At 39.8% G+C, this 27916-nt stretch overlaps 1 protein-coding gene across 2 annotated transcripts in view; it reads right to left on the bottom strand.

Annotated features, from left to right (window-relative positions):
* The window catches only part of HDAC4 (histone deacetylase 4), a 128508-nt gene that overhangs the window by 81066 nt on the left and 19526 nt on the right, over positions 1-27916 (bottom strand). Inside the window, exon 2 of one of the 2 annotated variants that reach the window (XM_075180436.1) lies at positions 18067-18240. The exons of the other annotated variant lie outside the window; for it this stretch is intronic. Coding sequence (XP_075036537.1) covers positions 18067-18088 — 22 coding nt within the window. The 5' untranslated portion in view covers positions 18089-18240. The remainder of the gene's footprint in view (positions 1-18066; positions 18241-27916) is intronic. 2 annotated transcript variants of the gene reach the window in all.

The following is a 27916-nucleotide window of genomic DNA, read 5'->3' on the forward strand; positions in this document are numbered from 1 at the left end:
CGGATGGTGCATGGGTTCACCTGAATTAAATCTCTGCACATCAGATCTAATAGATCCATTGAAACCAAAATGTAGTGGTAGCTAGCATGTAAATGGTTAGCATTAATGCCTTACAATACTGGAGTCATGAGTTTGATTCCAACCTGGGCCAGAGTTTTTCTCTTTGTGTGGGTTTCCTCTGGGAGTTTCATATTAAAAACTTGATTTTAAAATTTATTTTATTTTTTTTAAGAGACCACAAGAGCCTGTTAATGCAGATGACAGATTACATATGACATATAGTTGCCTATTCTCCCGGAATGTCTGGGAGACTCACAAATTTTTTGGGGAGTTCTCCCGGACTCCCGACAGAGCAGGCAAAAATCCCAGATCCAGAAGTCGCCACTGTTGTCGATTACCGCTGTAATATTCCATCCTCACCAACACAAATACATCTGTGCACAGCTCACTGCCTCTAACAAGATCAGCACACCTGATACACTATGTACTGCTGTGACCATTTCAATCATCTGATTACCTACAGCCTGTTCTGCTTCCGCACACATGAAAGCTGGGGGGTATAACAGGTGAGCAGGAGATAGAGACTACAAATAAAACACCTTTTATAGATTAGGGGAGAGGAGTCATTAATAGAATGTTGCTCTAACTTCAACCATATTATATATTGCTTGGTCGGTTTAAGTTTTGAAACCATCAGCATATGGAGCCCAGGAGAAAAGCTGTCAAGAATTAATGTAGGATATGTCTAAAATCGTGTAAACTAAAATTATTTGGGTGGCATTGCTTTTCAGTGCATTAGGCAGAACTAGGCATAGACTTTTTTGGTTTGTTTTTTTTGGAGGTTAGTGTGCCTTTAAAATAATTTTGGAAACCTCATCATGATGTTTAAGTGCCATCAGCCAAATGGTTTATTGGGAACGACAATTACCTGGATTATTTAGACACAATACGTATTTTATGATGAAAGACAAACATTATTTGTATAGGAATACAATCTATTGTGCATAAGGCATAACTGGCCTGGTCATCAGTTTGCACATAAACTCCTACACTTTAGAACCAAAAAAAAAAAACAATTGTGGAAAAAAAACAAAAACTCTAAAGCCCAAGATGTCAGGTTTCAGAATATTCAGTGTTAGGATGATATTCCACTATTTTACCAGAGCTGCAAAGGATCACCTCCCTACTCCTCTACATACAGCTAAATATGTCCCACGTCTAAGACAGGTCCTGTTGGGTACGAATGCAGATTCTGCTTTTCTGTGACTTTACTGGCCCTGCCCCAGTGTATGATCCACACGGTGCATTTCTGCACATCAACACTGCAAAGCTGTCACTCAAACTCTGCCTACCAAGTCAGTCGACCATCTCCTTTGTAAAATAGCAAGCTGATGCAGAGGGTTGAAAGAAATTACAGTGGAAATACTTAATCAAGTATAAGCACACTAGCTATGTAATATCAGCAGCATTTGAAACATGTTTCAAACAGTGGCTTTACCAGATTTTTAAAGCTGCAATCTAATGGGAAAAGAAAGTGATCTGGTATAATGTTTAGATACATGGTGGTATTCTTTTTCCGTACCTTTTTTACTGCAAGCTGCTATTAATGATTTCAAGTTTGCCAGGTGTCATGTGACTACCATGGCAGCCACAACTACATTATGTATGATGTAATGAGCAGAGGCACTTTGGAACACCCCTCTTGTCAAAATGCTTGTTAACAGCACAATCCCCCAATCCCTCCTTCCTCTGCCGTGATGTCCATTTACAACACCACGCTTTGCCAATCTGAAGCTTCCATGGTAATGCCTAGCAGTAGATGGGAAACACCATTTCACTGTCACACAAGAAGCATGTAGCATTTTGAGCGACAGAGAACCAGTGTTTCCAGGACGAAGCTAGGTGTCACCACGGGAGCCTCATAACAGATGTTCTAATGCAGCCATGTTGAGCGTTACAAGCACTGAGAGGTGAATGAGTCCTAAAAGAAGCTTAGTTCTTAAATATTGCAGGAAAAAAAAAAAAGTCATGTACTAAAAGACTAGATTTGTACTTGTTAGACAGTATAAGTCAGTAGGAAATTTAAGCAGTTACAGGGCAACATACTTCAACCCCAGGAAGTGAAGCGGTCGCTCCAGAGAATATATCTTTGTGGACACACATCTTGCTCTGTTGTGTAAACAGGGGTCTGTCAACATTTACACGGCCTCTACCACAGTCTGACGTCAATGACACAGCTACACACACGGTTCAGCGTTTCCTGGCTTATTTTTAAACAAGAGCAAATTTGAGAGGCTGCTTTTTGGAGGGGTTGTGCTGGAGCCTGACATTCCAGAAGCTCTGATGAAAAGACACATAAGGGAGAGCACTGCAAAAGCTCTCCTGCTACTTCCAGACATGAACAAGACCTCATTATTAACACGCTCTAGCAGGTTTCTATCCGAAAGAATACTGATGTAAACATCTTTTTGTGTTGACTCTGGGAAAATCGCTTTATCACTGAGCCTTGTTTTAAAATAACCACAGCATTCTTCTTTCAGTTATCCAAAGCCCTTAACAAAAGCATTCACTGTATCTCCTGCTATAATCTAAACCCAAAAGTCATGACACCATTTCAGATGTTACAGTACTTGCTGATCGGGGAGCTTTCCAGCCTACAGGAGATTAAGTGCAAAACTGCTAATATAAACCCCATATTTCAGCACACTCTACAACTAAACTGCGATCAGTTAATACTCTGTGGAAGAAACGTTACAGAACTGTACTAGCATTTTTACAAAGCAGAAATCACGTGGGAGAACAATAACAAAGGACTAATAATTCAAGTATGCAAACAGCAAGCATATCCAGGTCACAAAGGCCATGTTTTGTTTAGCAGGCCAGAGCACAATAGAATGGAATTATTGCTATTCAACTTTTCAGACTTTCCATCTCTTGGTACTGTACATTGTTCAACGTTACCCTGATATTCCACTTCAGATGTGTTAAAAAGCAAAGTATTACTTTAATACTGCATTACAGACAGCTGAAATTGTGTGTAACATGTTTAGGACAATGTTCTATAGCAGAATTCGCCAAAATCCTGTTGCCAAGATAACTAAATAAAAAGATACACCCTGGCCACTGATCTACAGCGGGTACACAATTGTTCAGGGTCCCCCCTGTAACTCTTCTGTCCCAACAGGCTTTGCATGTCCAGGACTCTCACTGCGTTTATGAAGGCCTAGGTGAAACAGTCTGGCAGCAAATTAGAATGAATCAGCTGCACTCTGATTTGCTGCCAGACTGTCACTCGCACACAGTACTATGGAGTTCTTATTCTCAGGAGAGTCATGAAGAAAGTCTCATCTTGCAACACTGAGCTTACTACCCCACTATGCTAGAACTAGCTAGCCTGTTCTTTTTAAGGATGGTCCTCTGGCCGGCCCTGGGAGTCACAGGCAGCCCAGGTGGGTCATTTTTTCTCTCAGAGCTGGCTCCTAGGTTTTGGCTGTGGCTCTTTGAGAAATCTGTCAAGCAGTTTCCAATAGGGATCTGCTAGGGAGCAAAAGAGTTGAAATTTCAGTTCGTTGTGGGGATATCACTGGCCCTGCATACTAATACAACAATCCAAACAGTACATGTACCTGTAATTAACATTCTACTGGCTCAGGTACCAAAGTACCTTCCTCTTAGCATTGGAAGTTGCTGTAAAAAAGGATGAAAGAGGATAAAAAGGATATATTTAGTTTAATATACACACACATTATATATAAATATATTATATATACACACACATACACACACATTATATAATATACACACACACATTATATATAAATTATATATACACACACACACTATATAATATACACACCTATACATACACACACATAATTTGACACACACATGAACAGTCAGCCAATCGGTGATGCATTTCATCAAAAGGTTGAATGATAATGGTTACGCACACTTCTGAGCACCTAAATTCCCTGCACTGGGCAAACATGTGTCTTTGATTAACAATCCTAACACTGGAATCTAGAATGAGGACATGAATCATAGCCACAAAAAGGTTATCCCCTGCGACCATCAGGGAAATTTCTGAAGTCTACAAATAGAAAACAGATTTTACAGAGTCACTTGCAAAAAAGATAATCGGGTAATGATCACCATCTCTTAAAGCCATAGACAAAAATAAAATAAACAGGTTTTAAATGTACCACACTTTTCAAACGCACACACGGCAGAACAAGGTCAATGTTAATAAGCAAGAAGCCACTGAGTGCATGCGACTCGCTTGACTTCTACTAGAGATGCTCTGAGGCTGGTTACTCACAGGTATTATGAACAATCAGTGACATCACATATTATAGGTTCCATCTCTGTACCTCTACTAGTGCTAAAATAGCAAAAGGGGGGGACACAAAAACATTTTATGGTGAAAGAGGGGTAGGGGACTAAGACATGTAATTCAAACTATTAAAAATTATTCATTCAGGTGTGTATTTTACCAAAATAAAAAGCATGTATTGAGCAAACCTGATCACTCTCTCTGGCCACATATACAAGTGACCCCAGAAATATTACATAACAGTTTTCTGATGCTGTAGCTTTTTAAAAGGGAAAAAGGCACATGGGAAAATGCATTCTACAATTACATGACAGCAGCGTGTGCAATGACTGTGGCACAGAACTGCTATACATGTACAATCATGCATTGCAGTATCCGCCTCTCCCTTGCATCACCACCATGATGCCTACAGCATGACAGGAGCAGCTAGTGTGTGAAGCATGCTTGCACAGAGCTAACACTGGAAGACAAGGTAAAAATGGAATTTGGAATACAATGTGGCACATCAGACAGTACTAAGGTGTCATAGCAGTCTCTGTTTTAAACAGTACAAGTCCACAGGAGGTAGGCATTGTTGCAACTTCTCTAAATTAAAGATCACCTGCAACAAAGTGGTATTGACAAAAACCAAAAACAAAAAATGTTTTGGCCTAGCCAAGGATTTCACTTTTTGTAAATGTCTAAATGTGTTCAGTGGTTTGGGATGAGGTGGGATCCAGGAAAAAAAAAATAAAAAAAACACCAGCAGCAGTATAGTTAAATTGTGAGGACATTACAGCAATGTTAAGTGTGCACTCATTTTGTAACCCTATAACCCTTATAAAAGTCTACATTTCTAATGGCATATGCCATCAGAAAAAAATGATTTAAATATATGGCAAAGTCATTAATGTTACAGTGGTAAAATTTCCTTTCATGTTTTATTGATTTGAAATCCCTTTGTCCTGTAGACTAGGGGTGTGTAATCTTAGAATCTGTCTGTGACCAGATGGGCTTACTTCGCCACCTGGTCTGGGAAGAGGGGGACACGGATGATCTTGCACAGCTTATCTGGTTTGCTTTCTCAAAGTACCCAACCTTTCCTGACCACCTGCCACCAGACACTCCCAGCCTGTGCACGCAAACTGCTCTATAGTTGTAGGAGACTAGGGCTGCCACCACGAGACTTCTTGACCAGTACCTTGAATCACTTACTTCTGGGTAGCTGGTATAGCTGCTGCAGCACATCTTTGCTGTGGACTGTCTGGTACCTCCTGACCACTTACTATGGACCAGAACTGTTGGGTAGTGGGCAGAATGTTGACAAAGTTGCTGGAGTCAACACAGAACAGCCGGAGAATGGATTAGAGTGTAAGCGCTCATCTGTTGGTCACTGGATACAGCAGGCAAAAGGCATCATGCAGAATCTTGAAGCAGTGATGTTTATTGCTCAAGGGTCCTTACAATGACCTTAAGTTAGAGGTACTAGGGATCATCCAAAAGTACAGACGTATACAACTTTACGTGATTAATACAGTTTTACAGACATAACCTGGCAGGCGGTAATCCATCCTCCTGCCACTTTAACCAATCCAGGCTGATTCATGCAGCATGCACGTGAGCCAGCCTGCAGTGGTTTCACAGTTTTAACATTGCTGCTAATGGCAGGGGGAAGTGTACATCACCCCCCTGTCCACAAACTGCCAGGGAAAGTGGTGCTCAGCCTCCTCTCCATCCCTGGTTCCAGTGAGTCAAGGGCAGAAGATTTAACTTTAAATCTCCCGCCTAAAAATGCTTCCAGAGAACTTGCCTCGGGGTCTGGCTCCCCCCTGGCTGAATTAGGCTCCAGGGAGAAAGCAGACAGATCCTGGGGCAGCAGTGTCCAGCCTGCCACTGTTGGAGCTCCTTTGAACTCCAGTACAGGACTTAGCCTGCTAGGCCCCCCAAGAGGCGCTGCGTCTCCTGGATTCATTTACATCCAGGTTACTCTGCGAGGCCAGCTTGTTGTAGTGGCCAGGGTGGATCCACCCTGTGGCGGCCTCCCTGGTCGCCCCTGGACAGCTCCTGCAGCCCCTACTAGCCTGCCAGGAAGTGGATAGACCATCCACTTCAAACCACAAGGGCTCCAGTTCCCCCAGACTGGGTGACCAGAGCTCCAAGAGACCCCAGGAAGGACTCCAAACTCCACTGGACCATCAGGAAAAAGTTAGGGACAGGTTGCATACAGATTCATTTTTAAAATATACATGTTTACAGGGGTTAACCCCTTGAATAAGCACATTTTAAATACATTTTTAATCCATTATATATATTTTAAATAATCATTTTATACATGTGGTGCCCATCGCTGTTTTAACCAGGGCACTGTGTGTGTGAAGTTTCTACGTTCTCCCCGTGTTTGTGTCAGTTTCTTCCCGCAGTTCAGACATACTTATAGGTCAAATGACTGGAAAAAAAAAAATCTGTGTGTGTGGTAGAGAATTAAGAGAGGCCAGGGACTGATGTGAACAAATCTACTTTATAAAGCATGGATTATTATGGTGGGGATATATATATATAAATAATATAATTCAGAACTGCCTCTGTAGCAGACACAAAACATTGGCAAATTTGGACTAGGGGTCCCACGCCCCATACCCAGTCCTGCCATATAATTTATATAAAAAAAAAAAAAATTTACACACACACACACACACACACACACACACACACACACACACACACACGAAGAACAGCCCTTTTAACCTGGTCAGTCTCAGCCACTCAGATGAAAATATTGACTCACTGTTGCTATGGGGCAACAATGTTACCCAGCAAGGTGCCTCACTGCCCGCCTGCACAACAGGGGTGGGAAGCAGCAGCAATAATTTGCAGCATAGGTATAAGCAACAGGATGAGACTAAAGTGTAAAAAAAAAAAGCAACAACAAAACTCTGTCAACAAGGCAATAAAACAGATGTTTAGCACAACGTTTTAACTACAAGAAATAGGCATCTACTCCTGTGCTATACATATATAAATACAACCTTTCTACATAGCCTTACCTTCCCACAGTTTGAGAGTAGATCACTGCTCATTAAGAGTCATGAGCCACCCTTCCGTGTGCCCCACATTTTTTCTCCTAAAACTGCTCTGTTTCAGGGAATCCCAGTCACAGAATGCTTAAGCAATGATGCACTTCCGTTGTGTGAGAGATATCCCCAAGACCTGGCCTGAAGCACCGACAAACACATGTTAGAACTCTGCAATGGCCAAAACACTGACGTGAAGCTGCAACTTATTGAAAACATAAATACCATCTGTCCTCCTGATTCTCAATACAAGCTGGACCTTAGTTCAAGAAGGAAAAAGTGCTAAAACAAGTTAAACTTGTTGGTTGGTTCAAAACATATGAGCTAATATTCTGAATCTATTTCCCCACCTCCAAAAACATAACAGTTAAGGTTAGTCTGGTAAAATATGCAGCCACAGGAGCAACAGGATTGTCACAAAAACTCATTAATGACACTTCACACTCCTCCAGCTCACTGGTGCAGACATAGATCTTAAGAGTAAAGATTCAGCAGCTTGATAAAACCCAAATATTACTAACCACCACTTAACAGTACTGCTACTTTAAAGCAACTCTTTCACCAACATAAAACTAAGAAAGTCACTGCATTATAATTAAACTCAATGTTGATGTAAGAAATCTGTCTTTTGCTGGTGTGCCCGAACCATGATGCCCACAATGCCATCTTGGATGTAATCACTGGGCCAGTTAATGAATATTCATAACTATTAACCACCCAGCACTTCTATCCTGCTCCCATTAATAATATGCAAAGAAGCTCCTAAAAAAGGGACACCCTGACCCAGGAAATCTCTATGTAAACATGATGCAATGGGTCACAAGCTGTGGTCACTAGCAGCTTATTTCATTAATTTGGGCAGCACATAAGTGGTACGTTAAATTATAGATTCATTAAGTTTCACATTTCATCACTGAACTGAAATTGCGCATTTTAAAGTGAGATACCATAATTTTCTCCCATTGAAAGTCCTAGGAATACCAAAGACACACATTCTCAAACAAAGCGGAGCAAAGTCGATCAACCTATTATCACAAACAAAAAACCCCTTCATTTTTAGATCTTCATAATATTATACACATTTTATCTAATTCTTTAATAGGTTGTACGGCTTTAATTTACATTACTTATGTCTTTTGATTTTCCTTTATAAATCAGAATCTTTTGTCAATGCAAACTAATTGGGGAGTGACTACTACATCAGAAACCGTACACTAAGTTGTCATTATCCAATACACATGTATTCATTTTATTCTTGCCTTTGAGATATAGAAGAATTTTATTGGTAAGACTGCATGCCCTATTGTTAACATGGTTTTTTTCCCTTTTTAATCTAAATTTTATAGTGTAATTTTTTCTTGTTGTTGCCTCAATAAATACTATTTGTTATTGTATTTTGTACTTGTGCTGCTCTTGAGTAGAGAGTGTTTCTCCCAATTTTGATTTGCTTTTTGCTAGATCATTTTTATTTCACACATTTGAATCAGCCGTCTATATATCCCAAATTTACAATATAGTGTTAAGAGCAAGTAAATCAACTATTGGACATCTACATGGAATGTGCATTACCAAGTTGTTCAATATAACTGAAATAACACAAGTGCATAGCATTCTACCTATCCCATTCCTTCGCTGACAGCTGCCATGTTGTGGCGTCAGGGCATATGTGTATAGCATTCTACCTATCCCATTCCTTCGCTGACAGTTGCCATGTTGTGGCGTCAGGGCATAGGTGTATAGCATTCTACCTATCCCATTCCTTCACTGACAGTTGCCATGTTGTGGCGTCAGGGCATATGTGTATAGCATTCTACCTATCCCATACCTTCGCTGACAGTTGCCATGTTGTGGTATCAGGGCATATCATGCATCACTCTGGAGCAGGGCAGAATTGCACATCTTAGTCTGAAACTTGAATTCTCCTAGTAACTAGACATTTCCACCTTCATTAAACTATTGAGAGATCAATTGGGTAAAACGTAATACAAAAGCGGTATCTTTAAATGTCCAACAGGTATGTGCTTCCATTAAGGTGCTACAAATTAATCTGCCCATAGTTTATATATTACTAAAGACGCCCCATACATTCTACTTCTAATTAGGTTATCGAACCAACTGGCTGCACATTGAAGTGGTATTTTGGGCCCAAAATATTCCCAATATGGATGTCACCTAAAACATTTGACACCATATGCGGTCACTGTACAGCATTAGTGTTCCCTCATTCAACCTAAGCGCTGAAGGGCTCGATATTTCCGATTGGGATACAGAACTATATGCCCAAATCTGACAGATCAGCTGATCAGTAGTGAAGACGAACATCAGAATCAGACAGGAACATAGCCAGTGATGTCACAACAAGCATACCCGACATGCTATGGTTAGCCATTTGGGTTGTTTGTACTTTGTCAGCACCCGTCCTCTGTTTAACAGCTCTTGGCTTGCACAGCACTGCTGGTACATAAATCATTCTGTGACAATATATATTATGGAAGCAAAGAAATGTTGCTAATGGTTGCTTAAAATTTGCTTTTTTTTTGCTTTTTTACAGTTGTGCTCAGAACAATACTGTTCTTATATGGATATCAGCATAAGCCAACAACTAAGCAATATGGAAACAAGGAGCCAATCTGGTTGCACTTGCATCATTTCTGGAGCACCTGATAAACAGTGGTCACAAAATCATGACAATAGCATTAATGACTGCTTGGCTTTGTGCATTCTGCACAAGCTTCAAGCTCTGGGGCCCCATACGTTGGTAGACTTTGGGATTAGCAGCCTCCAGGAGCAGCATAATTTTTCATTACGACTCTCTTCCTGGAAAGCTTGCCTCAGAGGTCAGGATGATTACAAACATTTGCTATGTATGTAGCAGAAAAGCTGGTAAGTGTTAACAGTGGCTTTTTTTTTCTCCTAAGATTTGTAAATCTGGAGCTTGCATAAACTCTCAAAAATCAAAGTAAGTAAAAAATTAAACAAGTAATACAAGAGTAGGCTGTTCAAAGAGAGCTAAATGCACGCCCACTGAGCAGTTTCCAAACTTCTAATAAACACAGCCACACTCCAAGAACTTGCTGGGACCGATCCAGAAAAGATCCAGGGATACATCTGGTGATTGGACAAAACAAAAATGGAATGATAACAAATTCCAAATGGAGTTAAATACGCAATTACTGTCTGTTGTAAACTGGTTACTGATTCAAGTTATCTAGCAGATTTCCTCTGCTCATTTCCTGCAAAATACAATTTCCAGTGAGAGTTGTTGCCATGGGAGACAATCATATACAAGAACAGATTCTGTCTTTGCCTAAATAGTGCTTGAAGCAAGATGAACTGCCAAAAGGACAAACTAGGTGACAAAGTGCACTGGGAAACAAGAAGTCTAATGACCTATTGTGTTCTTTCAAGAGACCTTGGTCTACAGCTTTGGTTTTAGACGTGAACAGGAGACACACTGGCACATTCACAGGACTATTAAGGTGGTAGAATAACTTCTAGTGCCAAGCCAAGGAGAACAGCAGCCAAGAGGCCACTCAATCTATATACCAGAACATCAAACAGGGACACTCAGGACACCAGGATTGACTGACCCTGGCATTACTGCAAGAATGTAATCCTTAAGCTAAATAAAATAGTTTGGCTAATCACATGATAGCAAAGCAATGCACAAAGAGTTTTAGACGTTATCGGATACATGCAGTACATGGTTTATTTCACAATCCAGAAGATTTGCTGAGGAAAAACTATTTCTGTGGCTGCATGCACAAGACCTTCTATATGTAACTAGGATATTCAGCACTTTCACTGCTGTCTATCTTGAGTGGGGAGAAAAGCATTAACAGGGAAAAAAATGGTTAGAATTATCTGATTCTGCAGCTTTAAAACTCTTAACAACTCTTAACAACCTCTGGCCTAAATTCAGCTGGGTTGAAGTCTGGCTCTCTGTTTATGTTTCATCCAGACAGCCAGCGGTTGATGACGATCTATTGACGCAAGAGCTACTCCACACTGCATGCCTGAAATTAATCAGGAGGTAGGAATTCTTTTCAAGCAGCTACTGGAGGCCTGCGAACCAAGCAGTGGTTTGAACAGTAAAGTGTCAACAGTAGGCATGGTCCCGGCTCATCTTCATCTAGGTATTGGCTCCTAATGAGGGATTACACGAGGTTAATCCTGAATACAGAAATAGACCCATTAACGGACAAAGTGAAACTCTTAATTTGTGTACAATTTATTACTAAATATCCTGCTTCATACCTTCACATAAACTTCTAGAAATTACACTTCTACATATCACTTTAACACTAACCTCCAGTTATAGAAATGCAGACACATTAATTACATGTCATTGTTATTATTACAGTGTACCTGTCACATGCACACAGTGGGGCTGCCATTCTGCAGATTCAACAGAAGGGAGGCTATTAATTCACTAAGGCTCAGCGGCATCACTGAGGCATGAGGCACTGTGTCTCAGGCCCCAATGTTGTCATTAATTTCTAATGACTGGCTGAACATCGGTACAGCCCAGAAAATGACTTGCACAACTGTGTGGGGGTAACAGCTATACTTTAATATTTATAGCACACAATTTTAGGTGCAGTATTATTACTGTGGTTATATTTAATGCTGAAATACTTCTGCTTTCCAGGAAGCTTTAAAATAAAAAAGTTTTGTTAAAATGAATTTCCATTTCTGGACAACCACTTGATAACCCCCCTTCACAGCTTCCATACAGCATGTACCCCCACACCCTTCTGGATGGATGGAGTCCTCCAGCTCAGAGCTCTGGAACAAGTATGTCCTCTGCTTCAGGTGGGAGGGCAGACTATTGGTTAGATTGGTGGGGGAAGGAGGGGGGGGGGGGGGGTATAAGAAGAAAGGGCATGTTAAGCAGTTATTGTCCAAAAATAGACAACACCTTAAAAGCTACACAACTAAAGCTGGTCACACTTTTGCAGATTTACTGGGTCCACCTGCTCATTTTTGTTTTCTAAATTGGCCTACCATTGTGATGTGCGACTCCCATTGTAGTGAATGGGATTTAGTCTAGCAAGGTGTAAAATCCGTTGGGCCACTTACCCCTATCAGCCATGCATTTGAGATAACTGTCAGCCATCGAAAGAGGACAAAACAAGACGCATAGTGGGCCTGGACCTGCGTTATTCGTCCACCACCATGAGGCAAGAAGAATGGCCAGATTACAGCATATATGGCTGGCTTAAAACTAGACACACGCCTCTGTTTGGCTGTGCAATATCAAACTCCTAAAAGAAAATAAATTATAGGACGTGTGGGCGACCTATTAATCCAATGCAGGGAAATCCATGTGACCATCCTGGTTGAACATATGCCTCAAACAGTTAACAACTCAATTTGACTGACAGAATCAGAAAAAACAGATACCATACTGAAATGTGTATGTGTGCGACAGGATTGTTGAGTTGACCATGGTCTTATCTGTATGGAGTTTGGATGTTCTCCCTGTGTTTCCTCCGGGTTTCCTCTCACACTCCAAAAACATACTGGTAGGTTAATTGACAGTTATGAAATTGACCCTAGTCTCTCTGTGTTTGTGTATGTGTGTGTTTTTAGGGAATTTAGACTGTAAACTCTATTGGGGGCAGGAACTGATGTGCGTTCTCTGTACAGTGCTACAGAATTAGTGGTGGTATATAAAATGATGCTGATGGTTCATTTAGCATTGTAATAATTTGACAAGAAATTAACGATTCATTTAAAATATGATTGTTCAAGCAGGCTTCAGATGTTCTTAGACCTAACTGTCCACCAATAGCAGCTTTAAAACATAGACTAGATATTTATACAGACCATGAACAATCAATGACCATTCCCTACCTGCACTTGTTAATAACATGCAATAAAGATATAGTTCTTACACACTTAGAATGAATACCTTTCACAGACTCCAATCTATCTAAACATCATTGCTAGTATGTATTTTCTAAATTTTATACTGCACAAAGGAACACCTGGTGTGATTTCAGAAACATTAAGCTGTTTTTATAAAAGTATTGTACTGGTGAGGAGTAAAATACCTGCTGACACTTGAGAGGGAAGAGGAAGGAGGGGTCTGACGCAAGCAAATGCGATGCGAGTGAGGTGGAGGAGGGAGAACTATTAATATAAACGCTGTGAATTAAGCTCATCCCACGCTGCTCGTGAGCCTGTGACATCATAATGACATATTATCATGCTTAGCACCTACTGTATGCAAAAGAAAAACATGGATATTGAGTGGAGGAGGGTCATAATATTAAGCTTCCCCCACCTGAACAGGAGATGAACGAAAAAAACAAAACTCCTCTTCCGTGCATGCAATTCTGGCATCAGAGCACATCTGAACTAACAAGCAGCTAAAGTTACAATACAGACCAAGCTGATATAGGGAAACAATAGGATTTGCTTGTTTGATTCAAAAGAAACAAAAAAGATGAAAGAGTGACCTTTCAACACAATACAGAAAGCATACAGTTTCATGGTAAATATTCATTCTGTAAAGGTGCAAGGTAAATAGCCCAGATATAAACCATTCATTTCCTGGTCAAACCCAGCACTACACCCCTATCACATACTATCATGCACAGAATAGTATACCTTAAGGACAAGACGACTTAGTAACACTAGAGTTAAAATGGGATACGGTTCCAATCTTGGAGTAGACAGGCTTGTATTGACAGTACAGGAAATCTTGGAACATTCTGCATTTCACCACAGAGACAGAATCTAGGTGTGTCCTGGTGACAACATTACCACCTCATATTCCCAATTGTCATCCAAAAATCACACTTACACATTCCACAGACTAAATGGTGCAGACGTCATACAGACATCGTACAGAGCTCAAGGTGCCACATGTTTGGATTATGGAACCACAGTAAAGGCATGGCATTTACAAAAAAAACATATGCAAGTCCATTTGCACAAAGAGCACATCTTATTTAGTTACAAAGTTACATCCTAGCATACATATAATGCAAAGCATTGACAGTCCCTTTAAAGAATCACACCTGCAGCAGCATAAGACCTGCCTTCTGCAGAGACCTTGTTGTAGTAGAAAACACAACATACTAGTTTTGATGTGAAAGACAAACCCTCAAACAACCTGTGGGGAAAAACCCAGCTGTAACTTTAACCATGGAACTTTCCACAGAGTCTGGAACGCAAACTGAGGCTCCAAAAATATCCAGATGGAGCCAGTGTCTGCGTATCTTATCCACGTCTGGAATCCCGTTTCAGGCCACAGCATAACAGTAGTGAGAGTGTCTGCACCTGCTAACACTTCCAGGTCAGCTCTGCTGTCTCACCCCATATCACACTATTAGGGGACTCAAAAAACGAGCAGAGTATAGATTAAAAAGCAACAGGTTTATTAAATAAAACATAAACGGAGTGACTGGACACTAGTCATACAATGTCATACAATGCACAAATGGATGACCAAACGGAACATCTGGTGTTCTGGTAGAATCACTTCTGACACCACTAGGGCCTGTTAGTGCAGTCAGGAAGTGACTGCACACACAGGACAATAGCTGTCATCTTCCAACGGCATTTCCCATAATTCGTGATAATGTTCTAATTGCATACAGTGATATCTGACCAATTGCCGCATATGTGGCTCTGAGACAAGCCTGCTGAATGTTATTTCCGCTGCAACAGACCTGACCATAATCAGTCATGGCGTTAAAGTCAGAGGATGTCCTCTCCCTGGCTGTGTGGGGTCACTTTCTGATAGCGCTAAAGGGTGGCAGCCAAGCTGGAAGAGATCATACTGCTCGGCCAGCAATAGGTCATCAAATAGAACACTGATCTTAAGCAGAGTGGCACATGCGTGGTCAGCATAAAACTTTGACAGAGGTCATAACATAAGGGAAATAGAGATAAAAAAAAGCAATATGACAAGCTTAACTGCGGAAGAACATCCAGAGAGAGAAATTGATCAGATGGCTTTTGTTTTATACAATTCAAAACATGAAACAAGCATTCGGTTACAACCGTCTACAATCTTCCAAGAACACTCATCTGTACCTCAGCCTATGTGAATGTATCTTGTCTCTACACATCTTAAAAGGAAATATTCATTGACAACTCTTCCCTTCTAAACCCTTGTTCTTACATAGGAAAAGGAGTGCACTGCCTCAGGCAAGCAGCATCATCCTCTTGGAAGTATATCAGTCAGTAGAATGACGTTATTACCTTGCTGTGGAGAAGTGCAAGTGAATGCATGAAATAAAACGCTTTCAATGTGGCTCTTCTATTCCTAAAATTATGCTAATAAAATAAATAAAAAGAAAAGCCTCCACCTAAAAACAACCCACACGAAGGGGCCTCATTCTGAAAACTACAGTAATCATATTGCTACAATATGCAACTTAGACAGGGACCGGAGGGTTTACATTAGTCCTGAGTTATTACAATAATTATTTATAAAAACAGTTTCAAAGCAGAAGATTAACCAAGAGGTAACTTTTCAATGCAATTCAAGACTGAAACATTTTCACTTTGAACATTACGTTTTATTATACATATATAAACAAACAAGTATTTTGACAGAAAATGTACACAAATTAATGCAGTCTAATCTATCATATATAAGGAGGGACACATCTCAGGAGCCAGGTAACTAATCCAAAATAAACAAAAATAATCCTGCTGTTTATGCAGGTACATTTAAAAGCCCCTGCTAACTCTTAGGGACATATTCAATTGTCGGCGGAAACGCCAAAAATCTTGCGCTCCGCGCACTATTACCGTTAGTGCGGTGATAGTGCACGGTAAAACCGATATTACGGTATTTCTCTCGCTGGATTTCAGCTCGCAGCTTCCTGAGCCGTGGAAACCCGCAACAATTGAATATGCCCCTTAGGGGCATATTCAATTCTTCTTTGTTCCCGTCGCGTTAAAACTACTACAGTTATTACGGTAGTAGTGAGCTGTATTTCAGTTCAGGGAGCTGCGAGCTGAAATCCAGTGAGAAAAATCCCGTAATAAAGTTTTTTTCCACGCACTATTACCGTAATAATGGTAATAGCACGCAGAGCACGAGATTTTTGGCGTTTCCGCCGACAATTGAATATGCCCCCAATTCCGATCCGCTGTAACGCGTTACCGCGGAAAATGCGCACTACTGCCGGTAATACGGTACCGCAATAACGCAGATTTTCCTATGGGCTGCGAATGAAAATCCACGTTATTGCGGTACCGCGGATTAGGTTTGCGGCCCGTTCCGGCGCAATCCCGCGGATCGGGATCGGAATTGAATATGCCCCTTAGAGTTCTCTGAATGCCACATTTTTATTACTCTTTGTCATACAATGAGTGGAAGCCACAATTTTGTAGCCCAAAGCAATGTTCATGAGAATGCAGCATCAGGTACAATTGACCTCACCGTGATATAGATCACAAAGCTCCTTAAGGTCATCACTAGGTCCTAGTAAAGCAATGGATTAAGTATTGGTTCAGAACAGAAAATGGCTGCCCCCACTACGTAAAGACATCTGGTAATCTTTGAACTCCTAAAATAGAAGATCATGACTGAAAGATCATCATCTAAGGACACGGACACACCACGCAAAAGGTGCCATTAAGTGTATAACTAAAAAAAATTAATTAGTACATACACAAAAGGAAAATGAGAACACTCTCACAGATACAGCACCAGTAAAGATACAGCTTCTCAGAATAGAAAAGAATATATAAATATATATCTATATCTATACACACACTGTATCTAACCTGTGGCTATGGGAGGCTTTTATAAAAACAGAATGAAATGCTGCATAGAGCAGACAGCCTCTCGCTGCCAGTTAGCATAAGGGAGGGACATAACAAATCTGTATGAAAACAGGACAGATACAACACAGTACAGCCAGTCCACAGGCATCTATAAATAGATCTTATTTCACTGCTCAGGATCAAAAGCCATAAAACAAGCAAAGAACAGAAGCTAGGAAAGGCATTATCACAAGTCAGCCATTAAATAAAGCATGGGATTCTCTGCTCAGTCTGAAAATACTAGCGAAGGATTTTAAAAATGCTGACCTCTTCCTAAACTGCGCACACCCCCTCAATAAACATTTTCATCACCAGATAGATTTACCATATACAATGAATGAGACCGGGAAACTGTTAGAAGAGTATGCCTACACAGGATTGTTAAGGTAGGATTAATAGGTGGTACAACTTATTAATCATTTTAAAAATGCCTTGTACAATATTAACTGAAATGCATGATGAGAGGGGAGTGTGACAATTGGATCTAGAGCTAATGAGACTTCTAGAGGTAAGCAGGGGAAAAAAAAAACATGCTTAGAAATTCAAAATACTCAATATAACTAAACAAACACATTCAGCATATTCCAGCCATCTGTTCTCTGGCTGTAGGTGGAACTGCACCTCAGGCAGAGTGTTTATTATTCTTCCAAATGACATGCTACGCAAATTTTGTATAATTCATGAACTCCCCACATCAGTGCTAAAGTCTGAAAACACAGAGTTGTAACTTCAAAACTTTCCTATATTTTCTAATCAACTGATGCATTCCTACAAAGCATGTCCACTTTCATTTCAAATTATTCAATTGAACATATGCAATGACAACATCACAAGGGAAAGCCACACAAAAAAAAAAAGAACAAAAAAAAAAAAAAAAAAACCTACCTGGGTGAGTCTGGGAGCTCATGTCAGGCCAAAAAGATTCTTCAAGGAATTAAAGCCAGATCATATAACCAGATAAAAAGCTAAGCGAAAGGACATGAAAGAACCACCTCAGGGTGAAGAAAATCCAAGATCGCCAACATGAAGCCACTAGAACGGACTTCCAAGTGTGTGGACCTGCAGAGGGAGAGCAGAGGTTACTTGGAAAAAAAAAAAAAAATGAAGTACAGGCTTGAATTACATTATCCACTCTACCCATTACACTAACCCTGCAGTTACTGTAAGTACAGTATAGTGTGATCTGTTCCAGATCTTCCTGTGAGCAGGCAGCCTGCCCCACAAACACTACCTCTCTCAGGGATCACTTGGTAATTCAACACTACTCTTGGGCAACACGAACTGGTATTCGCAATAAGAATAAATCTAAAAAAGGCCAGACATAAGCCATTTGTTGAATAAGGTTCATGCAAACTGCATTAATTTGGTTAAAGTATATATATCTCTATCCATACACACACACACACACCAGAGAAATCAAAAACTGTAAATAACTGGGTGATTTTGGGAAAGTTCACTACAAAATGAACCCATAACATAAAAAGGAGAACCTCTATTCAACAATTCAGCTTCTAAAACGCACAAAGCATCAGCACTAAACAAATAATTATGCATTGGTTGTTTCATAGTAGAAATTATATAGCTGCAGCACAAAATGTATCAGGTTTATAATTACGGGTTACAAATAATTAATGCAGCATTCTTGACAAGGTGCCATTTCGGTTGAATGGAAGAAAAAGCATTTACAGAATCTACAGCAATACATAAGCAGTGCTGCTACCTCACTAAGGCAGAAAATATTCAAACTATTGACATTGTGACAGATACTCAAGACCAATTTACAAACATTGCCTGCAGACAGAATTAGACATATTTTATTGAAGCATGACAAAAAAAAACAACACATTTTTAATTTAAAAGGTACCAATTAGAATGCAAACACTCTACCACATTCAATGCACTATAAAAGGATCTACAGATACATTTTAACATTTGCCCCCTTTGACAAAGGCATCATTCCAAAGAGGAAAAATAAAAATATATCTGCATACTCCAACAGCAAATCACAGCATGTATGCTCTCTTGTTTGCTGTGAAGATATGCTGAAAGGATGGTACAAACACCTTTTTCCGCTATGTTCTTCGCTGTTATGCGTTCACCAGAAGGTGAACATAGAGTGGAAAGCTTGTCAAGATGGTGATTAATTGGTTACTATAACAAAACAGTTACAATACACATGGCAGTTCAACAAACATACAATGGACCACTGACACACCAAGATGTGTGTTCATTGTCTGCTTTTGTTTAACTGTACTGAAAAACATATCAATAAGATCAATATTTTGACATTCCTCTCCTGTCTAATGTAAGGCTATGGACCAAAGGCAGATGTTAAAGCATCTGAAAGTATGAACCTTGGGGCCTTGTACAGAACAGGTGTTGAAAAACAGTCCAGGCTTTAAAACAGGAAAAAAAAAAAATTAACACCCATGCATAAAATGGCATACCAAAAATACTGTATCCTCAACGCTGCTGTTTGAAACTGCAGGTTTCATGAAAAGTTGTTGAAAAAGTAACAACTTTCCAATACATGAAACGAAGATCACATAAATAGGTGTCCATTCAGTAGCACATACACAAAACAAAGTGAAATAAGGCTAAACTACAAATAAATCAATACATCAGAAACTGGTGGCATAAGAAATCTGGTCTCCAAATGCTAGCTGCATCTCATTCTTCTCCATGGTCTCATGTCCCAATGGGCTGTGAATTTATGTAATAAAAAAATGAATTACCGGTATGCACCTGTAGCTTGTGACATCAATAGAACAGGGGGCAGAGGCATTAGGTAGCTTAGAGGATACTTTTCAGACCAGAGAAGATATATTGAGAATTATATTCAAGGATACTTTTTTTTTTTTTTTAATGTACCCAACTATTGCACTTCTCTGGCTCTAGAAAGTAAAACAGCTTTAACTTCTAATAAATCATGTGCCAGTTATCACCCAACCAGTTACATGACATCAAACACTACAGTACAACATTCAAAGTAGATTATTTTTCATCTGGTAACAGAGTTAAAGGATCGATTTGAGGATTAGAAGCATTCTGCATGGAAAAAGAAACTATGTTTCATTTAAGAGTTGTGAACTTTTATTATTTTCATCAGTAGTTCTCAAACAGTCAACCTGGCCAGAATTCATAACCATCCCTTTAAAAAACAAAAAACAAAAACAAAATATCAATTGGCATAGGACAAATAAGTTAAAATCAGAACTTAGATTAAAACACCCTCCTGCAAACACAGCACTTCCTATTTTTTTCTAGTGGAAGCATTTAAGTGATGCAGTGTAGACAATGTCACCAGCTCATTACATCCCTTTCACAAGTGCTGGATGATTTGTAAACCAGCCCAACTCTGCCCACTCACCATGAGAACTGTGTACCTCGTCTGTACAGAAACTTCACATGGTGCCAAATAATTATTTTGAAGGTTTAAATTGCAGCCTGTCTGGGGGAAAAACTGGATTGAAGCAAATACTTTTTGGTCACCCTGGCAACCAGTTTCAAGAGTGAAATGTAGCTCTGTGTGATTACAGCCATTACTGAGCATGAGCATCTACTGCAGAAGCTCCTTGGTCGGAAGATAAGAAAGCCGGGTCCATTTGTGGGTGCTGGAGCCTTGCATTTACATTGAGTTGACCGTGGAAGGACACAGTGCAGTCCAAGTTTAGCATAGCTTTTGGGCATTTTGCAGAGAGGAAGCATCTCAGGACCTTATAGACAGGCTACTAGGTCACAGTATATCAAGTGTTCATTCCATTTTCACCTCCAAGTTTAGGAATTGCATACACTTTGTAAAGAAATAGGTGCCATACAAAAATGTGGGTGAGGAAACCAGAAAGCCAAATTAAGAATTCTGCTCCCAATTGGTGGGTATTCAGCTGACAGAAATAAATACTGATAGAGCAGATTTAATGTGGTTAGTAAATGGGCTGTAGCATATGAAATCATAAAACATGCAATAATGACAAGGTATTGTAGTGATGCTCACAATTTCAATCTTTCAATAAAATGGGTTGTGCTTCATAAAATTAGTCAATATGTTATATAATACAATAATCAAATAATCAGAATACTATAAATAAAGGTGAAGAGGAGGAGATGAAAGGTTCATTGTCAGAGATAGCCCCCCCCCCCCCCTGGCTACTCCCTGATCTAATATCTTATCATATCCCAACAGTCGTACAATATATTACCTCTATTTTGTCAGGAGACCGCTCCTGAACCCCTTTATCTGTCACACACTGCTCTCTGCGCACTCGTGACTTGGAAGCTTACTGTAAGGAAATACACAGGATTCCAGCCCAAATCTCAGTTACCTCTTTTTCTAAGACTACAGATTTACTGGTCCCTTTCCCAACTCAGACACCCGCTTCCACACCTCTCCGCCAGCTGCCACCAGCTACGTATATGGCCCGTAGCAAACCTATGACTCAATTATCCAATTGCACACACTCTGTGCTTTGGTAGTTAAACAGTTAACCCTTTACCCTCTGGTTTCTAAAGAGTTAACCCCAGTCCAGCAATCTCTTCTAAAACAGGCAACAGGATTTGTTTAGAGCAATAAGAACTATTAAATAGTTAGATTTAATATACAAAAAGGTACAATACTTACAGATAAACAATTGGATAAAGATTTGACATATAAAAATAAAAAAAAACTTATATTAAAACAAATTGGATGAAATTACAGAGCATAACTTAAGTATAATAATATGTATGGCTGAAGGTAGGCAGAAAAGATAGAAACTCCTTCAATTAGATTGATCCCCAAGAAGCTGACAGTTTGTTGTCACTGGTCTCGGCTTTTAGAGATACCTTTACACCTTTCCCCACCTCCAGGGGGGTTTGTGGTCTGTGACACTTTTTACAATCACCATTTGCATGTTACCTGATTTACTACCCAATTCTAGTATGAAACCTAACTTTTCTGTGGAGTGTGACATAGACCCAATTTTTATTATTAATACATCCCCTATGAATTATATACCCATATACCAATTTATTTATACCAAACAGGCCTAGGTACAGGGTATCAGTTGAGTTTATACTCATTTTCTCAACTTCTCTGTGTGGCAGAATTCTTAATTTGACATATAAGCTGCCCTTCATCCTGCTGTTGAGGAATATGTGTTTGATCACTACATTAATTGATTTTAAGTGGCATATTTGAAACGGAATTATTTTTGTCTATATAAAATATTGCCAAGTCAGCACATGGTCTCCTTGAGCGTGACACCATGCTGAGTGGTTCCTAAAAGTCTATTCAAGTGTCAAAACTCCATCCTGGGCCAGGATATATCTCACCTCAGGGGAATTTGAACCTGCCACATGTGACACTGCTATCTTCTAACACTGGGATTTGCAGAGCCACTGAATACACACACACACACACACACAAAAGACTCCCTGACTTTACATTTTACACTTTAGTAGCTCAATTTATCAACAGATTCATTTAATATACCATATTTCCTCTGCAGTTATGATTTAGGCCAGGGGTGTCCAACCTTTTAGCTTCCCTGGGCCACATTGGCAGACAACTAGTTGGTTTGGGCCGCACATAAGATACACCAACAATAACGATAGCTGATCATCCAAAAACCCATAAAAAACATAGTTAACATAATTATATATATATATATATATATATATATATATATATATATATATATTTATATATTAACACAAACACACACAAGTTAAACCATGCATGATACTCATGCATTCTAGTCAAATCAAGCTACTTAAGGGGTTAAAAAGGCTCTTGTCATGCATTTGGGCCTAGCCCAGGCTTCCTCAGGGAAAGAGCGTTACTTCCCGACGCAAGCGCCCTTTTTTAACGTGGTTTTGTCCACATGTCACCACCTCATCATTTTTCTCCATCACCTCATCCTTCATCGCCACATCCTTCATCAAGCTACTTAAGGTGTTAAAAACTCCCCACTGTCACCACCGGCAACCACCAACCACTCCCAACTGTCACTTCTCCTTCAAGAAATATATAGGTCAGTGTATAACTCTGCCCAGCAGGTGGCGCTGCAGCTTGGGTTTTTTTTCACACACACGCCACTAGGCATTTATATAGTAGATATATATATATATATATATATATAATCTATCATATATCACTTTTTTTCAAAACCCCCTATACTTACCTTTCAATCGCCCTGTTCAAAAAATCCTCTAGTTATTATACTATAATCACTTTTTGTATTGTTTCAATGCTATATCATTTAAGCCAGGCATTGTATATCAGGGTGCAATGACCAGACCTGCGGTACCTGACATATACACCACTGTGACCCCAAATTGTGACCTGTTTTGCTAATTACACCACTATGTTAGTTAAGGGATAACAACTTATAATGGGCCAGGTGACTTTTATTCACTTGTCAGCGTCCCTTGAAATAATAAAAAAAATCCCCCTTAACTTACCTTTTAATCGTCTTGTTCTCCTGTCCTCTTCTCTTCTCCAATTCTGTGCTGCCGATTGTTCTTTTTTTTTTCCATTAAGAGCGCTGCCCCCTTGCCACAACCAAAACTCCTTCTGGGCCGCGGGTTGGACAACCCTGATTTAGGCCTTATTCCCCACAATTATGTGATGGGTTAACCTTTAGAACTTTAAGATCTCTATGTTCACAACACCCATTATTTGTGCTTCTTGCACAGTATTCATGAATAGGAATGTGGGGGTAATGTGGTGGTGGTGTCTGGAGATGGTAGGTCTGTAGGGGCTACCGAATAAATAATGGAATTGAATGCAATTTCAGAAACAAATAATGTATGAATTGTATATATTTTCCCCTGCAAATTACATTGATCTTTTCCTGCTTTACGTTAGCAACACAAACAGTTTATTATTCTCAGCTGTTTCTCAGGTTTGCTCCAGATAATCCTTCCCGTCATAGCACTTATGGAAAATAAAGCCGTAGAAACAGAAATTGGAAAATCTGTCTCATATACAACTCAAAATAGAGGTCATGTCAAATGCCAAGAGTAAAAATGTCTGGCAAAGGTAACCGTGTCATATTTGGAAGCGGTGCCACAAACCCCATCAGCTCTACAGAGGACTCCACATTTCTTAACCTGCCCCCCCTCCCCCCCATTTCTTTCATAATGCCAGTGGCTTACATTCGCATAGGAGAACATAGACTTATTAAAACAGATGGTCTGTCTGGTTTTAAAAAGATAAAAAATAAATTAAAAAGTGGACACCAAAATAATTTTCCCGTTTGAAGTACAATCTCTAAGGCAAAGTCTTACATGCAACTGTAAACACATCTACATCACTTTATGTACGAATGACAGGTCTGTTTTTACATATGCACTATATAGACAAAAGTATTCGGACGCTTGACACAAACAGGGACTGTATTGTATTCATATACATATACTTTAATATGGAGTTGGTCCCCCTTTTGCAGCGATAACTGCTGACACTCTTCTTGGAAGGCTTTCCACAAGATGTTGGGGAGTGTTTCTGTGGGAATTTGTGCCCATTCATTCTGAGGAGCATTTATGAGGTCAGGCACTGATGTTGACGAGAAGGCCTGGATCGCAAGCTCCATTCCTGTTCATCCTAAAGGTGTTCAATGGGGTTGAAGGTCAGGGCTCTGTGGGGGTAAGTCAAGATCTTTCACACCAAACCATGTTTTTGTAGTCCTTGCTTTGTGCACTGGGGCAGTCATGTTGGATCAGAAAAGGACCTTCCCCAAACTGTTTCCACAAAGTTAGAAGCATAGCATTGCCCAAAATGACTTGTTATGCTGAAGCATTAAGTTTGCCCTTCACTGCAGATAAGGGGCCTAGCCCAAACCCTGAAGAACAGCCCCGTACCATTCTCCCTCCTCCACCAAACTTCACAGTTGGCATAATGTAGTCAGGCAACGGTCTTCCAGCATCCGCCAAACCCAGACTTGCGCATCTGACTGCCGAACAGAGAAGCGTGATTCGTCACTCCACAGAACACGTTTCCAGTCCAGTGTCTGTGTGCTTTACACCACTCCATCCGACGCTTGGCGTTGGTCTTGGTGATGTGAGGCTTGCATGCAGCTGATCGGCCATTGAAGCCCATTCCATTAAGCTCCTGGCACAGTTCTTGTGCGTACAATAATGCCAGTGGAAGTTTGGAACTCTTCAGCTATGGAATCAGCAGAGCGTTGGCGACTTTTTGGCACCATCATCACCATTTACTTATATAGCGCCACTAAGCGCTGTACAGAGAACTCACACACATCAGTCCCTGCCCCATTGGAGCTTACAGTCTAAATTCCCTAACACACACAGACAGAGAGGGAGAGACTAGGGTCAATTTTTTGATAGCAGCCAATTAACCTACCAGTATGTTTTTGGAGTGTGGGAGGAAACCGGAGCACCCGGAGGAAACCCACGCAAACACGGGGAGAACATACAAACTCCACACAGATAAGGCCATGGTCGGGAATTGAACTCATGGCCCCAGTGCTGTAAGGCAGAAGTGCTAACCACTATGCCACCGTGCTGCCCCATGTGCCATGCACCATGTGCCTAAGCAGTCGTTTACCCCGCTCTGTGATTTTGCATGGTCTTCCGCTTCGTGGCTGAGTCGCTGCTGTTCCTAAACGCTTCCACTTTCTAATAATATCACTTACAGTTGACTGTGGAATATCCAGAATGGATGAAATTTCATGAACCATCTTATTGCAAAGGCGACATCCTATCACAGTACCACACTTGAAGTCACTGAGCTCTACAGAATGACCAATTTTGTATCACAAATGTTTGCAACTGGAGGCTGCATAGCTAGGGGCTTCATTGTATACAACTCTGCCAAGGGTTCTGAATGAAACACCTCAATTCAATAATTAACAGGTGAGGCCAAATACTTTTGCCAATATAGTGTATTTTGCATAATAGTTGTGACCACTGCTTGTACTAGATCAGGTCTTTTAGACTGCTTTTATGTACATTGTGACAGCCGAGGCAACTACCATACACAGGATAATCCAGTAATGCATATGTTAACACTGTGTAATTAATAAATAATACATTATATATATATATATATATAGATTTTTTTATTTTTTTTTAAAAAAAAAAAGGTTAATTCTTCAAACAAAATCAGCATTAATAAAGGTTTTACTCACCACCTATAATTGTAATGAGAGAGTATTGATATCTAATTGATAACAATCGCTAAAATTAGTTAGCAGAGATTTATTATTGCATATACAAAACAACTAACTTTACTTCAGACTTGTGTGGTGCTGTATTCTTTTATTACTAGTCTTTTATTACTATTTAGGAGATGGAGCACCCTATTCAATGAGTGTAAATAGCTAAACATGGGGGAAAGGAAAAAACACACAAAAAAGAATTAAAAATAAATAAGGATGATGCTAGTTCTGTTAATAAGGTTTAACAGAACTAGCATCAGCTGCTCTTTGATCCTCAACCAGCTCTCAACAGGTTTGATTATTCTGATTAAGGTGCTTTTGCCTTCTTTTTCTGAAGCATGGATAGCTGATTAAATAATTTCCTTTCTTTATCGCACTCTCCTACCTCATTAACATACAAATTAGACATTCTGTGCACTAATGAGGGAAGGTCTCTAAACGTCACATATGACATGATTGACAATAGAAATCTACTTTAACTTACATGAGATGGTAAATCTAAATTAAACTGAAATTTTAAGTGATCTCCCAGAACCAATTAGAAGCTTATACTGTAAAAGAGCAGTCTATTCTTATTACATGCGAAAGGAGAATAGAGTTAATATTGGGGAAAAAGATTGGGTTTTTTCCATTTTGTTTTTTAAAAAAAGTGATTTATAAAAGGGAAAAACACAAACAAGTTATTTTAATGCCATTTACAGCAGCAGTGTGGCTAATCCCAGGAGCCTAAGACTGTACAGCTGTGAATAAACTGAAGTTTAGTTTCTATGATCTTATTGGGTGTACCTCTTCTCTGCAGCCTTAAATTCACAATCTGACGCCTAGATTTTCCTGAGGAGCTTCTGAATTGTACATAACTTTGTCCACCCCGACAGGACTCACAACACAAAGTGAAGTGAATAACAGTTAAACAAATGCAACATCCTTCTAGATCTCAAAAAATTAATTGCATTTCTAGGTGTGGAAAGTGTTATGTACAACATTTAATGGAGCAACTGCAGTGCAAAAGCGTGGATTTACGGCAATAATATCATATGCATTTAGGGAGAAAAAGGGACAAAGGTCCAGCATTCTGCATTCACTAATATACGGAACTAATTGTGTTACCAAGTATGAGATCTAACGCCAATAAGAGAAGTAGAGCTAAATACAGTCATGCTTCTGAGCAACTTATTAATAGAGAATAATCAATACTACCTATAATTATTAAAACAGAGCCAACAGCATAAACAAAGCAAAACCATGACAATCATCTCCATTTATTTATAGAACGCCACCAGTTCTGCAGCGCTGTACAGAGAATATTTGTCATTCACATCAGTCCCTGACCCAATGGAGCTTACAGTCTAAGTTCCCTTACACACACACACACTAAAGTTAATTTTGACACACACACACACACACACACACACTAAAGTTAATTTTGACAGCAGCCAATTAACTTACTAGCAAGTTTTTGGAGTGTGGGAGGAAACCCACGAAAACACAGGGAGAACATAGAAACTTCACCCCAGCGATGTGAGGCATCATCATCATCATCATCATTTCATTTATTTATATAGCGCCAGCAAATT

Source organism: Mixophyes fleayi, chromosome 7 (assembly GCF_038048845.1).
Source record: "Mixophyes fleayi isolate aMixFle1 chromosome 7, aMixFle1.hap1, whole genome shotgun sequence".
Taxonomy (NCBI): Eukaryota; Metazoa; Chordata; class Amphibia; order Anura; family Limnodynastidae; genus Mixophyes; species Mixophyes fleayi.